The 18,933-nt window shown below is 36.3% G+C and overlaps 1 protein-coding gene across 1 annotated transcript; it reads right to left on the bottom strand.

Moving 5' to 3' along the window:
- Positions 1–128: 128 nt before the first annotated feature.
- htr1fb (5-hydroxytryptamine (serotonin) receptor 1Fb) lies at positions 129–18,401 on the bottom strand. The gene is made up of 2 exons (XM_048196965.1): positions 18,260–18,401; positions 129–2,036 (listed from the first exon to the last, which is right to left on the bottom strand). Exon 2 carries the CDS (start codon positions 2,023–2,025, stop codon positions 889–891), a length of 1,137 nt encoding a protein of 378 aa, XP_048052922.1. The 5' UTR covers positions 2,026–2,036; positions 18,260–18,401; the 3' UTR covers positions 129–888.
- Positions 18,402–18,933: the final 532 nt, after the last annotated feature.

Raw genomic sequence — 18,933 nt, 5'->3', positions numbered from 1 at the left:
TAGACCTGGCATATTATTTTGTCTAAGATTGATACCAGTTATCTAAAAAGACATGGATAAATGAACAAACAAACATATATTTTCTTAGAAAAACTAAAATCTGAAAGTTTATTCTACTGAAATCTTACTGATATGTCACTTGCATAATAATAAAGCTTCTATAGTAGCAAGCTAGCATCTATAGCATAGATCAGTGTTTCTGCGATGTTTCAAATAGGCACGGCTCTTCCAATACCACAATTCATGTATCATCTAGAATTCAGAGTTTTTAGACTTTGGTCATTCATGTGCTTTGAACTCATAATTCTGATATTTCCAACACTTGAAGGGCACAAATAATCAATACTCATAATCATGTGGCTGATCCCACCACATGAACATGTAATCCCAAGCCCTCATTCACGCTTTTGAGAGCCCTCCAAAAAATAAAAAAATCAGTCACTGGCAAAATAATGATAATATACTAAAAATATTGAACATTTATATTTTCATAAAACAATTTCACCAGTATACACAGCAACATTTGAATGAAGAAAAATTCTTTTGGGATCCAAATGGCGTAGTTCAGCAGGGGCTTTTACGCTTTTTCAGCGATTTACATAACATTGTGCACCAGACGCTTTTAAATTTTATATAAAATTCTCTATTTCAAAATACTGAAATCTTTAAGTGGAGCAAATAGGTTGATTTTTTTTTTACATGCATTCATGTACCAAAGTATTTACAGGCACTATATAAACAATATGAAATGTGTCTGACAGATGTGTAATCCTTGCAGAAGTCAATTCATCTACAGTATGACAGGATTGTCATTGTACCTTGCCGCTTTCAAACTCAAAAGTTTGTCAGATGAAACCTCGTGTTTTTTTCTTTTCCTCCCGGTCAATTTCAAAGGACATTGCTGCAACAGAGGGGCAGAAGTTTTTTAAATGCTTTTTTAAAGTCCTCGTTAAAGATGGTGTATATTAGCGGATTGATGAGGGAATTGAGATACCCAAGCCAGGTGAGGAAATCTGCAAGCACAGCAGAGGCGCTGCAGGTCGGGCAAATATTCACTATCACCTCCTTCAGGAAGAACGGTAGCCAACACACCACGAAGGCTCCCAGGATTAGTCCTAATGTCAAAGCAGCCCGTCTCTCCCTAGCCCCTGGGTTCCTGCGGACCTTGATGAGATTACCTGACGAGGAAGTGATGCGCACCCTTTCCCCATCTGTTGATGGATCGGAAAATGACTTCTCGATTGGGCAGAATGCGTCGGGACTGAGGGCGATGTCTTTATCAGAGCTCATTCCAGGAAGCATGACACTGCTCACTGTCTGTTTGACTAATCGGCTGCTCCCTCGACGGTTACGCAGTGTCTCCGCCGCCTTGTAGATCTTGTAGTAAAGAACCAAAATGAGGGCCAGTGGAATATAGAATGCTCCAAAAGTGGAGTAGACAGTGAAGGCCACGTGGTCGTGCTCAATCCAGCAGTCCATGACTTCCCTCTTCCCATCCTTGTGTTCCACACTAGAGGATTTCCTCCACACTAAAGGCGGTAGAGACACCAACACAGACAGTGTCCACAGGGCTAAAATGGTTATGATTGCTCTTTTATACGTGCGTTTCTGGGAATACGCCACAGCATCTGTGATGGCGCGGTATCGATCAAGCGCAATGGCGGCCAGGTGTAAAATTGAACAGGTGCAGCATGTGACATCGACGCCCAACCACAGGTGGCATACTATCGGACCGAGAACCCATCTCTCTTCTGCGATGTACACAATGCTGACAGGCATCACTAGAACAGCTACCAGGAGGTCTGTCACGGCCAGAGAGCAGATGAGGTAGTTGGCGGGTTGGCGGAGTTTGCGGGTGATCAGGATAGCAGTGATGACCAGGGAGTTGATGGCGGTGGTCGCCACAGCCAGGAAGGAGAGAGTCAGGGAGAGGAGGATCTTACTGGGACTCATCCGGCTGGCCAGAACATCAGAAAGATCCACAGTTGAGCAATTGATGGGGTCCATGGTGAAATTATTCGACATACGGTTGTGACCTGTAAGAGTTGGATAAAAGAAAAAGTATAAACAAGAGCAAAACCCATTCCCATTTGAAAAATAAAATACATTGACTTTTCAGTTTACACTGATATCAGGAAGTGTGAAATTAAAAGAAGTCTTAAATCAGACAAACCGTGACTCTAGTGAATTGGTGTTAAAGGGTCAGTTCACCCAAAAATGAAAATTCTTTCATTAATTACTCACCCTCATGTCGTTCTAAACCCGTAAGACCTCCGTTCATCTTCGGAACACAAATTAAGATTTTTTGGATGAAATCCAAGAGGTTTTTTATCTACCATAGAAAGTAACGAAATTGCAACATTCAAGGTCCAGAGAAATAGTAACATTGTTAAAATAGGCAACTTAACTGCAGTGGTTCAACCTTAATGTTATTAAGCGACAAAAATACTTGTGCACAAAAATAAAACAAAAATAATGACTTTATTCAACTATTTTTGAGCATGCGTGTGATGCTGACACAGGAGCTGGCCATAACAGAGTAGGCATTCTGACGTAGAACATGGAAGCACTGCATTGCATCAACTGTGTAGGAGACTGACAGTGAAGAGGAAAAGTTGTTGAATAAAGTCGTTATTTTAGTTTTTTTTTGAGCACAAAAAGTATTCTCATCGCTTCATAACATTAAGGTTGAATCACTGTAGTGACGTTGACTGTTTTAACAAAGTCTTTACTACTTCTGTGGACCTTGAATGTGGCAATTTTGTTGATTTCTATGGGAGATAAAAAAAACCTCTTGGATTTCATCAAAAATATCTTAATTTGTGTTCTGAAGATGAACGAAGGTCTTTCGGGTGTGGAACAACATGAGGGTGAGTAATTAATGACAGAAATTTAATTTTTGGGTGAACTAACCCTTTAACTTCATTATTTCAGTGGGTGTTTCTTCAACTTTTTTACCAGGTGTTTATTTTTTATTAAAACCATCACAGACATGCCTTTATTTATTTATTTATGTATTTATTTATTTGTTTTATTTTTATTATTATATAAGAAAAGCACATACAATAAACAAGATTCAATGCATTATTTCTTTGATTAAAGAATATGTGAATAACTCAATTTTAACAAAAATGTCAGATAGAACCTTATTCCAAGGTGACGTAAAATTCTCTAATTTTCCAAATGTTTTCTATTTCCCCCCTTTCTTAATAGTAACTATGTGCTAACATGGGGAGCTAGCCTTTATCTTTTATTTTTAAATGGCTTAAATGCATATATTTTATTGTTTTAACTCCCAATCTTAAAATCCATTATAAAAATACGAATTAATACATTTAAAACTATGATCTAATCCAAGAATTTTAATTAACAAAGAATTTCAACATTCATTGTATGAAAAGCATTTGAAGACTTTAGATGCAAAGTACCATTTGAAATTTTCTTCTAAAATGAGCATTTTCATCAAGCTTGTATGTTTATGTTCAGTTATTTCACTTTAATGGCAATGCAAAGGACCTATTAATTGCCATTAAAGTGAAATTACTGAAGTATTCATTTTTTCCTACATTACAACTGTCCTTCATTTGTAGTGCTTTTGTGGCTAGCCATTAAATTAGCTTTAGCAAGACAAAGGAGTTCACCATTTTATTTCAAAATGTTGTTTCCATCACAGAATGCTATAAAACACAATACATAATTTCATTGAGTTCAGAAAAAAGACAGAATTCCCCTGTGATATTCACTGTTAGTGGATCAATTATATAATCTACTGAGAGTATGAAAAGCTTATTTTAAGAGAGCGCACTTACTAAAATTTCACAGGATTAGTTCAAGTGTCCATTACTGAGAAACCACCCAAGTATGTTTTTTTGTTTGTTTTTGTTTTTTTTAGATAAGTTATTATCAAATGTAAACAACTGAATTCAACTGAAACTCAACTCAAGCTCTATTTCTGCTATGCACTTTTCAAGGTGGTGAATTTGTTTGCTCACCCCCTTGTCCAAATTTACCACCTCATATGAGCACAAGATTGTTTTTTAAAAATATGCCGGGTACATTACTTAAAAGGTACTTATCACTTTTTAGTTTTCTGTTTTGGGGCATAGGATTTATGCTTATACATGCCAAGCTAGATGAAAGCATCTTAAAATGTTTACTATTTGTGTCACTACTGGTGAAGCTTTAATCTGGCCTGCAGTGAGATACTGATAACACTGAGAGACGTTGGCGCCGCCCTTTCAATCTAATATGCTCCACACAAGTTTATTGATTAATTTTTCACAGTGCAGTGGAAACACACCAGTGAGCATGTCAACTGCTTAAAAAGCAGGGAATAGATGGCCAACCCTGTCTTTATTAATGCCAAGCCATGCTAGTCAGTTTGATCATATTAAGACTATCCCAGCTATTTTCTCCTGCCAACCACACTTCTCACTTCCAGCTTTTGGTTAGAGCTGGATCAGACTGTTCAAATCAGGCTGTTTAAAAATACTAATAGCACTCTGCTCTCTAATGATATTTTTAAGAAGTAAACCTTTATTGGCACTATAAACACAGCTTTACATCGCATTGGCTATAAACACTGGCTTTGTACCAAAACCTATAGGTAGTGACAGACAGTCTTGCTGTCTGTTTTTGTTTTGTTTGTTTTTTTGTTTTTTTGACAAATTTATGTAAACTTCATGTATCATAAAGCTAATCCTCCTCTGAAATAAAAGCCTTGATTCAAAACTGATTTCCAATAGACTCTAAGCATGTTGCTAAGCTAGTGCTTTATGCTAAGGTTGCTTTCACACTTGGTTTAATCAAATCATCCAAACGAACTGAACTCTGATGTCAAATGAACCTGGGCCGGGTGCACACCAAAAGTGCTGGTGACCAGTGTTGGGGAAAGTTACTTTTAAAAGTAATGCATTACAATATTGCGTTACTCCCTAAAAAAAAGTAACTAATTGCATTACTTAGTTACTTTTTATGAAAAGTAGTGCGTTATATTACTTTTGCGTTACTTCAGGTGCGTTCACGCCATATCATAATTACTGTAACTTTGAGATTCTGGCTCGTAAAAAGCATTCACATCCTTGTAGGGCTCGTAATTACAGTTTGTAAGATGGGAGTTTTCTGAAAGCTCCCACGTGTAGCATGTGGCCGCTGTACCACCTGACCGCTGTAGATTCATTTAGCCATTGATAGTGGTGCCATAGAAACGCATAATTTCCAGTCCGAGGACGTGAAGAGCTCCGAATATAATGTCACGTGTTGTCATCTCAAGATTACTGTAATTACGTGGTGGCATGAATGCAGTGTTATTCTCACCTGGGCTGGGCTTGCTTGTTTAATTTAATATATTTAATTATTACAGGTTTGCATACAATTCAGAGATTGCATTTCACTGTTTTTATTCATTTCGGGGAATACTGAATGCTTCCATGTGAGTGAGATGAGTAAATGCATGTTCACATTTAGTCTAGAACTACAATAACCATCATGTTCACACAGCACACACAACGCCTCTGGGACAGGAGAGCTGTCAGTCAATAAATGTGAAAACAAAGTAACTTGTGTTATTTATTTGAAAAAGTAACATAGATATTTTGTTGTAAATTGAAAAAGTAATGCGTTACTTTACTAGTTACTTGAAAAAAGTAATCTGATTACATAACTCACACTGCTGGTGATAGCAAGTATAAGTATAAAAGTAATAAAAATACATACCTGTAGCACACACAAGTACTGAGTAAAATAGTGAACTTTTAATTAGGGCCAAAGTACTGATGGTGTGAGGACCCTATTGTAATTGCTCAGTCAATTCTTCTTCTTCTCTGAAATGAATCGCATTTCTGAGGGCCTAAACATGCTCGAAAACTCATGAAACTTTGCACACACCAGAAGTGGTGAAAATTTACGTCTGATATGGGTTTCAGAATTAGGTGTGGCAAAATGGCTCGATAGCGCCACCTACAAAATTTCAATTAAGTGCCCTTCGCTCTACATTTCACGTACAGGTATGAAATTCAGTAGACACATGTAACAGCCCAATACCTACTAAAAAAGTCCCTGGGTGCAAAATCTGTAAACCCAACAGGAAGTGAGATATTTTGAATTTTCAAAAGTTTTGAAAAATTTTGCCATTTCCAAATGTTGTACTAATCAGATCAACATCATATTTGGTCAGTCTAATCTAAAGGCCTTTGAGACATTAAATTGCGAAGATCTTGGGTTTTCACTGAAGGGCGTGTCCATAGCGGCCTGACAAAGTTTGATGTTTTGCCATGAAAGAGGAAGCTACTGTAACTCAGGCATACCGATCTGCCCCAAACTTCACATGTGTGATAAGAGTCCTGGCCTATATCTATATGCCAATATTCAGTTAGTCATAGCGCCACCTACTGGCAACAGGAAATGGCATGCTTTACACTGTAATTCACTCCCAGAAACACATTTATATACATGCTAGAAACATGTTAAATCATGCCACACTTGGCTAAGTGCTAAATTATGTGATTAACGCCACGAAACAGAAAGTTGTTGTAACTCAGGCATACAATGTCCGATGTCAGGAACTGTGGTGCATCAAAACGACTTTGCCATATTTCTCCTCTATTTATCTGCTTAAATGACTTTCACCCACTGTTCACTGTTTTCCTAAGGCTACCGGATGGCGGTGAGCCCGGGTGCGAGGGTCCTTTCATCACTGCTTGCAGCTTTAATTTATTTTGTAACCACTATTTTTTTTGTATTGAATAAATTATATTCATAACTGCCATTCATCAATTGTTTTTTTGTTGCTTGCTGCAGTGTATTCTGGGATTGTCTTTTCTGCAAAAGGCACATGCAATGCTGCCTTGAAATTTTGCCAAATTACAAAATTACAAAATCTACCTTTTGGCATTATGAGCACACCATTTGGCTCTGTTCAGAAATGTGGTTCTGCATATGCATCCTAACTGAAATGGAACATCATAAGTGACTTATCTGAAACGTTCTACATAGACAGCAACAAAGTTGAGACACACAATCGCACTCTTCATGTGAAGTGTGCAGAATGCTCAACTCACAGTTGACTTTGTGTTGGCATGTTGCAAAGCTAATCTTAGAGGTACAAGATTTAGAATCTGCCAACTTTCCTAATGGCGATTTACGGTGCTCATTTCTGCTGCCAGGTTCTCTGCCAATCACCTGAACCTAAATGCCATGTGACTAATCGCTGATTGACTGATGGCACCTTAACAACACACACAGTTAGACTAGCAGCTAATTTGAGCTGTCATGTAAAAGGCTGCAGACAGGGAGATATCAAGCCCCCCAAAAATAATCAGTCAATGGTAAAACGTCTACTTTAGTGAAATTAAATATTGGCAATATGTTGCTTGGGGAAAAAAGGTCAAAATACATCAAATGGTGTGTGTAGTTAGAGCATCTACCAACAGGGGCTAACAGGCGCATTATGACCAGCAAAACCTAGTGCTAAACTGGAGTGCATTTCCCATACAATGACGCAAGTCACAGCTTAACTACCATAGTACGATGCATCGTTGGAGAAATTAGCTGGTCATGACTGTTTCCTGAATTTGTAGTAGCAAACATCCATCATTTGAACCACACTGGTTCAACAAACTGTCGTTATGGAAGTTACGGAGGCGGTAAAATAATGAGTTCTGCTAATTAATCGGTTCAAGATCGAATTAATGTCTGATTATTGCTGTAAATAATGAGCATGTCATTTGAAAAGTAGGCTACTTTGCTATTTTTTGTTCTTGTCATTTTGCTTAATTTAGAGATGTTTGATTCCAACTAGACACACAAACTAAAAAAATGTAATTTGTATATTAATAAAATGAAAAATATAGATTACTATGTTAGATTACTATGGAACACAGTCTAAGTTCACATCATACAAACAGGAAACTGGAGCTTTAGTTCTCAACAAGTCCTTGTTCATATCTCCAACCACACAAATTTGCAACGTTGTTTGCGAGTGTTGACTGGTTTCGGGAAACACCAAATCATTGAACTATGCTGCTAACAACAGAAATAATTGCAATCATAGTTGGCTAGCAATGCTGTTTTAGGAAACGCACCATAAGCATTATTACTTGTTTTTAACTGGCGTCACAATGCATTCTGGAATTGCATATGAAGCTGCCTTAGAATCTGGCCAAAATAATGTTATCTTAGGAGGAGGCATAGGCTAATTATGCTGCCTACCTTTTTGAATAATCTTTGTGCACTTATAATGCTTGAAGTGCTGCCACTGGAGACAGCTCAGTCGGTTTTTAAACAAAGCGTAGGATAAGCTGAATATCAGATTTGCAGTAATAGTGTGTTTTAAAGTATTTAACCATATACAAATTCAATTTCATTTGATCTTTACTCAACTTTCATCACTTTTACACATGTATTTAAAGACCTTTCACTGATGGTAATATTAAACATGGTTTTCTGGATTATGCAAAACAAGACATCAGATCTCATTTCAGAAACTTATTCTTTCTCTAAAATTAATATGCAAGATAAAAGCCATATTCTGCCAAAGAAAACAAATCACAGGGTCTATTCTATGTGTGCAGGCAATAGGGACTTTGTATCTCACACCAATAATTTCTTGATTTACACTCTATTAAAAGTATTTGCATATGTGATACGTCTTGAAGACTTTTAAATCCCTGCCTGGGTTGCCTGCTAGATGGCAATTCCCCTCCTCAGGGAAGACCAAAGGTAATTGCGAGAAGTTTTAGTGAATATATAAAAGTCGGAAGGTCTCGCAGTTCCCTCCCAAATGACTTACTCTATTCATTCACGGAGGACTAATATGGGACGGCAGATTTGTCAGCTTTTGTTAGTGCTGAGACATCTTCAGCTCTGACACATGTTCCCAGAGTAAATTAGCGAATCAAAAACAAGTAAACAAATATGGTGATTCAGAAAACACTAAGTGATGTGTGAAAATGTAGGAAATTATTGGTTTTGACTGTTAGTGATGATTGGATAGAGATTGTGTGGAATTTGGTGGGGTTTTTTTTCACAGTTTCAAATGTGGATGCTCTAAATGAAACATTTAATGTGAAACCATGTGACTTATTTCCTAGTGAAATATGATATTTACTGAGAAAAATATAAGGCAAGACTTCATTCTATCCATTTTTGATTGGATTGGATCATGAAATGGATGTTATACAAACCAAAATGAAGCCAGGTGGTCAGAGGGGAGGGGTTGAAAAGTAAGAGGGATTAATAAAGACGGCTGAAAAGGAAAGTCATTTCAGAGCAGGAGCAAGTTATTTCATTTTGATAAAAGATTATGAAGCAATTTTTTTCTATAATGTGCACCAATCTATGAATCATGCACAATAACACCAGCAATGTAGTTGACTTATTATGCCCCTTTTTACAAGATGTAAGTCTCAGGTGTCCCCAGAATGTGTCTGTGAAGTTTCAGCTCAAAATACATGGATTTTTTTATTATACCACGTTTTAAAGGGTTAGTTCACCCAAAAATGAAAATTATGTCATTAATGACTCACCCTCATGTCGTTCCAAACCCGTAAGACCTCCGTTCAGCTTCGGAACACAGTTTAAGATATTTTAGATTTAGTCCGAGAGCTTTCTGTCCCTCCATTGAAAATGTTTGTACGGTAGACTGTCCATGTCCAGAAAGGTAATAAAAACATCATCAAAGTAGTCCATGTGACATCAGTGGGTTAGTTAGAAGTTTTTGAGGCATCAAAAATACATTTTGGTCCAAAAATAACAAAAACTACGACTTTATTCAGCATTGTCTTCTCTTACGGGTCTGTTGTCAATCCGCGTTCACGACTCCGCAGTGACGCTGCTTGTGACAGCGGTTGCTGCTGTGTAGGAGCTTCTTCCATCGCTCTTAGTTCTTCGTCCGTGTATTCGGGTTCAAATAAATATGGCTGAGCAAAAAAATGCAAGTCTTCCTCTGTGTCGAAATCCTTAGACATGTTTGCGAAGGTTGTTTTGTTTACAGCGTGCGTCTCCCTCAGACTGTAAACGAAGTTCGGGCGCACCAGATAACACGTCAGCAGCGTCTGATGTCAGCAGCGTCACTGCGGAGCCGTGAACCACACTCCGGAGCAGAAGGGGGCGGTAATGCACCAATAAGCTGGATGCCAACCACCATAAAACAGGAAAGAAGAAGCGGAGTCATGAACGCAGATTGACAACAGACCCAGAAGAGAAGACAATGCTGAATAAAGTTGTAGTTTTTGTTATTTTTGGATCAAAATGTATTTTCGATGCTTCAAAAACTTCTAACTAACCCACTGATGTCACATGGACTACTTTGATGATGTTTTTATTACCTTTCTGGACATGGACAGTCTATCGTACATACATTTTTAATGGAGGGACAGAAAGCTCTTGGACTAAATCTAAAATTACTCTGTTCCGAAGATGAACGGAGGTCTTACGGGTGTGGAACGACATGAGGGTGAGTCATTAATGACATAATTTTCATTTTTGGGTGAACTAACCCTTTAACTGCCTATTTTTGGGTGGGAGAAAAAATGTGCTGATTTGGTGTGTGTACCTTTAAATGCAAATGAGAAATGGATATGAGGAGAGGATGTTTCTCAGAAGCGGAAGTCATCACATTTATAGCAGATTCCATTTGCACAAATAGCAAAAGAAAAACTTAATAGTGTTTTTGCAACTTTCAAAAAGAGGAAAAAAATAGAGAGCAATTGATAACGGCAGTCAGAAGAGAAAAATATGTAATTTTTATCGTCACTCCCATAGCTGCTGTATTAGAAACACCCTCACAGCAGCGTTAATTATTTATTTATTTATTTTTTGTAATTTGATGCAAAGGTAATATAACACAATGTATAGTGTTATAAATGTACATACATAAAAAAAAAAAAAATTAAAATATAAAAAACTTTTATAGGATTTAGATATTGATGGCCGTTAAAACGCGTCATCACAATCTGTGAAAAGGGTCTATACTCCTGACTACCTGACTATTGGTTATTAGTTACTACACTGTAACTAAATTTTAGGCTATTACGTTTAATTAGTGTAAATAAAGTACTTTTTTTTCATTGCTATTTAAATAGTTAGATGCCATTTGCACTAAGTCTAAGTTAGATGCTTACCCAGATAGCATGGTGACATTGATACAATGTTGAGTTTTGATCCAAGCCATCATTTTGGTTGAGATTGACTTTTCAGTGTTTAATGTATGCTGGATCAGCATTGAAATTTTTATGAAAGTCAACAGCACACATGGGTGAAGACAGTGACATAGTGTATTTTAATACATTATACAGTATACAACAATAACAACAGTGCATATTTATTAAAATCATAGGTAACACTTTAGAATACTGATCCTTCATTAATGAATAACTACACAGGAACAAATGAGTAATGCATTATTAACACTCTAGTAACTACTATTAACTAACAAGAAACTGATTAATGAATTAGTAAGTAATAGTGCTCAGTTGAAGGTGGTAGTTCACTATTAGCTAATCAGTAACTACTGTTTTTTTCATATCTCCCAGAGAACTACTAAGAACTACTATATACAGGTTCATAATTAACATGAATGATGCATAATGTATAATTAATTCTAAAGGAAAGGTGATGGTAACCCACTAGTAATAAATGAAGTATTACTAAATCCTTCAGAAGGGATTAATTATTTTGATCAGTATTCTAAAGTGAGAAACATGATAACTCTCTAGTAACTACTGAAGTCATTGTAAACTTTTGAGGTTTTTGTAAAGTATTGGATAGTAATAACTCAAGAGTTACTATATAACTCTAAATTAAAGGTGCTAAAGAGGATCTTTTTGTCGACTGAGAAACCAAAGACTGTTACTGAGTTTTTGAAATGAGCGCATGCGTAAGAACAACCCCCCTCCTTCGAGGGAACGCCTCCCAAAACTCGTAAACACTCGTATTGGAACACGAGTGTTTACCACCGGCATTCGCTGTGTTGTGTTAGTGGATTCATTATGTCGGACTCACCGCAGGTAACTCATAATCTGCAGTTGTTACTCCTGTCTCCTGACAAAAACATTGCATGCGGCGCCTAGAGTGTGGAAAGTTACTGGAGCGTGCAGCCGCACACGTCTCTCACAAGGAACGTCATGGCAGTGATTGACAAGCCAGAGGGCCAATCGTTTACATGATGATCGCGTAAACGATTGCCTGATGTTTTTAAGGCCCTACCTCGTGCACAGATGATGTATATTAATATTATTCCTTTCAGTGCACCTAATAAATAGTCTTTTATCAGTTAGTAAAGACAGTTTCAAGTAATTATTGCAAAAATGTATAAAACAAAACATCCTCTTTAGCACCTTTAACTACTACTTAATTGGATCAGTAATCTAAAATGAAGATCATGGTAACCCCCTAGTAATTACTCAAGTGTTACCAAATACATAATAAGGAATTACTGTACAAAACTGTACAAAAATGTACAAAAACCTCAAAATTTTATAATGACTTTAGTAGTTACTAGAGAGTTATTGTGCTTTTCACTTTAGAATACTGATCCAAATAATTAGTAATTCCTTCTGAAGGATTTGGTAATACTCCAGTCATTACTAGTGGGTTACCATGACCTTTACTTTAGAATTAATTATACATTATGCATCATTCATGTTAATTATGAACCTGTTAGTAGTTCTCTGGGAGATATGAAAACAACAGTAGTTACTGATTAGCTAATAGTGAAATACCACCTTCAATTGAGCACTATTACTTACTAATTCAGAGTTTCTTGTTAGTTAATAGTAGTTACTAGAGTGCTAATAATGCATTACTCATTTGTTCCTGTGTAGTTATTCATTAATGAAGGATCAGTATTCTAAAGTGTTACAATCATAAATGGATGTTGCCTTATTGGGTACTAATTCCTTCCCTAAATTCCACCCACCTATGCCCTAACCCTAACCTTATTGAATCTTGGTCAGTAAATGTATCCTCAAAGGTCCAGGAAGAGTGCCAAGTTTTTGAGCATGGTAACAATATGAGCTGCACGCGTTGTAGTTGATATGCCAGCGCACCCAATCAACGCAAGGACACCACATCTAATTTCACTTATGCACCTATTAAATATTTGTTTATCATGGTTTTGAGCTATTTATTTCCAGTTTTTGAATATTTTCTTTAGTGTGTTCCATTTAGTTTCATATTTTACATTTTTTTAATTTAAAATAAATGTCACTTAGCTGATGGAATCGTGCAAATTCGGGTCTGTGGTGTCAAAAACTAGATCCACTGTGTTCATTGCACATAATGTTGTAATTACTCTAACTTTTCTAACTTGTAAAAAGTATTCACGTGATCATAGAACTAATGATTATAACTTTAGACTTGTATTTTTCTGAGAGCTACGACTTCTTGTACCATGTGACTGCTGTACCACGTGACCACTGCAGATTTATTTTGGAGTTAGGCTGTGTTCACACCATGTTGTAATTACCATAAAAAGCTCTTTATGTTTTTGTCTGCACAGCATAGCTTCAAGTCGAACACCTTGGCTGCATCTGCTGCCTTATTAGGCAATGACTTTGCAGGCAGCGTTTGCGCTCGAAGGTACCTCACGAAACTGATTTCCACCAGACTTTTGAGGCAGTGTAACGGTTTAACAATCTTTAAGATTGTTCAGATATCAACAAGATTTAAGCAGCCCTTAAATCTGCAGTGGTCAGGTGGTACAGGGGCCATGTGGGCCAAGTCATAGCTCTCAGAAAATTATGAGTTTGCACATTGTGATTACAAGTTCTACACGCATGTGAAGGCATGGCATGAACGCACCTTTAATAGTGCAAGAGAAATGTATACGTCTGAATCCAAGGACTTGAACAGCTTCAAGTACAATGTCACATGTAGTTGTCTCTTATTTAGGGTAATTACACCATTGGAGAGTCCACACAACTGTTTTTTTGTTGTTGTTGTTGTAGTTTGTTTGTTTTTTTACTCAACCAGACAATGGTAGGCGGAGTTAGTGTAAATAGCCATTGCCAACTGGCTATTTGCACTCAGTGTAAATAGACACTTTTACTAAATGAGCACAGAAAGCACAATATTTAATTTAATTTAATTAATTAATATAAACCAATACAACAGTAGTTAGCGGTAAACAGCAATATTTACCTACATATGACACATGAAATATGCCAGGTAGCAAACCCCCAAATGCAAAAAATCACTCCAGCGGGCCTATAACCATAGTTTGGGATTAGGTAACAGGTTATTGGGACAGATACAACTAAAATACAACTTTCTTACTGGCATGTGATGCACTAGTTTCATGTGGTGGTCGCAGCTATAGCAGTAGACAGGTAGTTAAAGGGGAGTGGTTAAAACTCTTTTGTCTATTCACATTGACATCAATAGAAAAGGAAGGTCATTTCACAGGAAGACCAAGTTATTACATTTTGATTTAAGATTACAGAGACAATTTTTTTTTTTTTTTTGAATAGCGTGCACCAATGAATTATTCATTATAATTCAGGACTGTGGATAAAAAAAATTAAATAGCATAAATTTGAAGTATCTATACAGATTTCCATTTCTCTTAGGAGAAAGTTTTAGGCATGGTGTAACTACCTGGATGTTGGAATTTCACTCAGGAAATGTGAGATTTTCAAAAAAAAAATGTTTAAATCTTATGCAACATGTCTCAAGAGGTTATGCGATTTTTTGCAATCCCTGCTTCAGAGAGCAAACAACAACAGACTGTCACGGAGAGATATCAGAACACATTGCCAGATGCAGAATGACTGAAGATCCGTCCTACTCAAACTTTCAACATCGGCCGTGCCAAAAAGCCTTCTGGGTGTTGGACTGGTAACGGCACTTCAGGCTGGAGGCAGCCTGGTCGTGACATTCCCTTTAATACTGTTCAAGGCTCTTCTACTCCTATCCAAATTCATGTCTCGAGCATAAAAAACAAAGAACACAGGACTAGACTCAGCCCGGTGCAGTGGGACTGTCTCTAAATGAAGCCATAGTGTGGATGTTTGTACACAGAGGGCCATCTGGGCCGCCTACAGGTGTCAACAGATGGAATGCTTCTGGGCACTAAAATCTTTATGGGCACAATCACAAGATCATTACGGGCTGTCTGACCGCATGGCCTCAATCAATAACGCCGCACTCTTCTGAAATGAGTTGGAACAGCATCAAACACACTCTTGTCCTTCACCTTCAGAAACAAAGGAGATGTAATTGCATCAATTTGCGTAGCTGACAGTTCTCAGCAACATCCAATTAGCTGGAGTGTTTGAGGCGCTAAAAAAGATTTGTTGTTGTTAAGTTTTAGTTACATTAACTCTAAAAATTCAGAGCTAACCATATTCATTAGGTATTCAGATGTTTATGATACATATAGCATTTTTTTTAGCTTAAATGCCCAAGCTAATTTACATACCCTGGGTTCAAAGCACACTCAAAACAGCCCCAGCCAACTATTTTTAACAGATGAAAATGAGATGAAGAAAATAAAATAAAATAGACACACCAAAGCAATTAAATATTTCATTTTAAGTCTCCAAATATTTAATGCAAAATTAGAAGATATCCACTCATAACAAATTAGATAAATAAAAAGAAACAAATCCAAATTATTCAAACTCATTTATTTCCACACCAAAAACACCCCATAGGAGATCTGGGCAATTATTTTGCTTCTTAGAAGGAATTTCATTTTGTTTTAATTTCACTGTTTACTTGGCTCACGGGATATTTCATACTCCACTACATGCACACAGTCACACTATCAAAACCCTATTCTTCATCCAGTAATTGAATCTCCATTGGGTGTGCATTCAGAGAACTAATGAGAGCTAAATGTCAATCATGTCGTGCAAATACTGTGTCTGGTGGCGATGGATAAAAAGCAAGTGAAAGGAATTGGTGTTCTACCATTCTGAAATTAGAACTCAATAAATCAATGATTCCTGGTCAGAATGATACCTATCGTCATGCCCCATTTTATCAGCCCTGTGAATATCTGTATGACATTTTGTTATCACTCCACCAGCTGTGAGGTGCCATGCTTAGCAAACTATAAATGAAAATATTTTGAATTATATTATATTATATTATACTATTTTGAACAGTAAGACAAATTACCATCAGTATCTTTCACAATTGCCATCTTCAAAACCTAAAAACAAACATCTGAGGCAGATTAGTAATCATAATTTGTACTCTTGTGTACTATAGATATAGGTCTTTGCAGGCTTTTTGGTCCCACTTTATATTAGGTGGCCTTACTATGTTCTTACATCAAAAAGTACAAAAAGTACAAAGTACTTATTGTGTTCATATTGTATTACAAAATACTTTTGCTGTTATTGAGGTGGGACACGGGTAAGGTTAGAGACAGGTTTAGTGATATGGATAGGTTTAAGGGTGGGTTAAGATGTAAGGAATGGGTCAACAGTATAATTATAAATGTAGTTACAGAAATTAATAATTACAGATATAATTACATGGAGGTATTTTAAAAATAGAAGTACGATGTAAAAACATACATAAGAAGTGCTTTAGTAGTTAAGGCCACCTAATATAAAGTGGGACTGTCTTTTTTTTTTTTTAAGAAGCTCTGAAACAGTATTGTAATTCATCATGTATTCTGCCCCAGAGCTATTGTTTTTGCATCACAGAGTCACAGCGCAGCTCTGGAATAACTTTGCGGGGACCACCAAAACACAAAACATTGTCAGCCCTGTTGTTTTTTAAAGACATGAACGATGAATAAGTCTGTCTCTATACTGCATTTATTGTTTTCTGGGGGAGTATTTTCACTGCCTGATCTACAAGCATTTCCATATGCTCTAAAAATATAAAGTTGATATTTTTTAACCCATTTTGGTAACACTTTATAATAACTTTCATTAATAAATCATTAACAAACATTATAAAATGCTTAACGGATCATTAGTTAATATATATATTCAAATAGCTATGAGATAATGTGCTTGCGAATGTTTACTAATGAAGTTATTAAAAATTACATAATGAATAACAGATCATTATTTAATGTAAATTGATATCCTTATGCTTAAACTTTCAATTCATATGATCATGCAGTTCTTAAAAATCTACAAATGATTTTAACAGATGTTATACAATGATTAAAAGCTTATTTGTTAATGTACATTTGAATGCTAACACATCATTAAACTTCAATTCATACATTAATGCACTTTTTTTATAACTAATTATCTTATAAAATGTTTGTTAATGATTTATTGAAGGTTGTTATAAAGTGTTACCAATATTTTTTATATTCTTCTCCTGCAGATAAAAGGACAGATTTGTTGGTTCCCTTACTTACATTTATATTAATAAAAGTTAACTGATCGCATCCTTCAGCTGAATCAACTTTTTTTTTCATGGAACAGGGAAACTTCCATCCATCCATCCATCCATCCTTTTATTTATTTATGTATTATTACAATTCATGAATATATTAATCAATATGAAGACTTCAGATGCAAAAGCCTCTAAGTGCCATCTGAAATTTTCTTCTAAAATGATCATTTTTATCAAGCTTGTATGTATATTTTCAGTTATTTCATTTTAATGGACCTATTAATTGCCATTAAAGTGAAATTACTGAACCTAAACATACAAGCTTGATAAAAATGCTCTTTTTAGAAGAAATGTTTTGATGGCACTTAGAGGCTTTTGCATCTGAAGTCTTCATATGTATTTTATAAATATGTCATACATATTATTTTAGGGTAAAAAGTTTATAAATAGACCTATGACCAGACATTTCATGACAGTCAAAATAATTAAATATAAAGTGAGACCATTTGGACATTTGTGATAATATGTTATACCAATAATTTAAATGGGACAAGAATTCATTTGTACAACAGCTACAAGAACTCAACTGAATATATAGAAGCTACATAAAGAAGCTAAAGAAGAAGACAGAAGCTAAATAATTCCTTGTTATCATTTTCGTTTCTCTTGGACCAAAATCTTTAGGGAATTGTGGATCCCTGCAGTGCTACTGTTGTTTCATTGTCTGTTTTGGTTGGAGCAAGGGATTCTCATGAATTCATCTAGCCTACTAAATGAGATTTTCTTGAAGAGTACGTTTAAATAAATCTAAAAAAAAAAGGTTAATTGAACAGTAAATCCAGATGACTTAAAATGTTTGTATGTGTATGTAACTACACACACATAGACTTCGACAAACAGGTGGTCAAAACCTTGTTTGGTAATTTGACTAATTTAAAAATGTACTTACGGTTAGTGATTCCAAAGAGGAAGTCTTCGATTCAGAACGGTTTCCCTGGATAAGAATTCCCTAGAACTGACGGAACTGTGAGAGTGCCGGAATGTCGGAGCTGCGTGAGACTGCTATACTTTACTGCTCCTGATGAGAGCGCGTGCGACTCATCTAGTGCGTGGGAGCCGCGCGCCGTGGTGCGCCTGACAGGTACTTAATGAGAGGGAGGCACTGCTTTATAATCGAGTAAAGAATTACTCAGCAATTGGATTGATTGTGTCCAGTTAACGTGAACACGACTCACTTCAAGATTTTTAAGTGTCATTTTCCAATACTACTAAATAAATAAACAAAAAGATCTATCAGGGGAAATGTCTTTCCTAAGAATTTCCCAAATACATTTTACAGTGTATGTGAGGGTAGTGTGGTGTAAGATATATGTGTTGTAGTGATTATTAGGTCGTGTGGATTATGCTATCCAAGGTCCTCCAGGGTGGTTCAAATGGCTATATGATTCATTTTCAGCGAGGAAACCTGCAATCTGGCTGTTATGTAACCAGTGAAGCTCCGATTGTCAGACCTCAACAAGCAGAACAGATCCCACCAAATATAAGCACACTCAATAAATGATAGGGTTCATGCTTCATGACAGCCAGCGGTGCATATTATAAAAATAAACTCTGGAAAGGACT

This window comes from Megalobrama amblycephala, linkage group LG7 (assembly GCF_018812025.1).
Source record: "Megalobrama amblycephala isolate DHTTF-2021 linkage group LG7, ASM1881202v1, whole genome shotgun sequence".
Taxonomy (NCBI): Eukaryota; Metazoa; Chordata; class Actinopteri; order Cypriniformes; family Xenocyprididae; genus Megalobrama; species Megalobrama amblycephala.
This window is presented reverse-complemented; position numbering and strand designations above follow the sequence as displayed.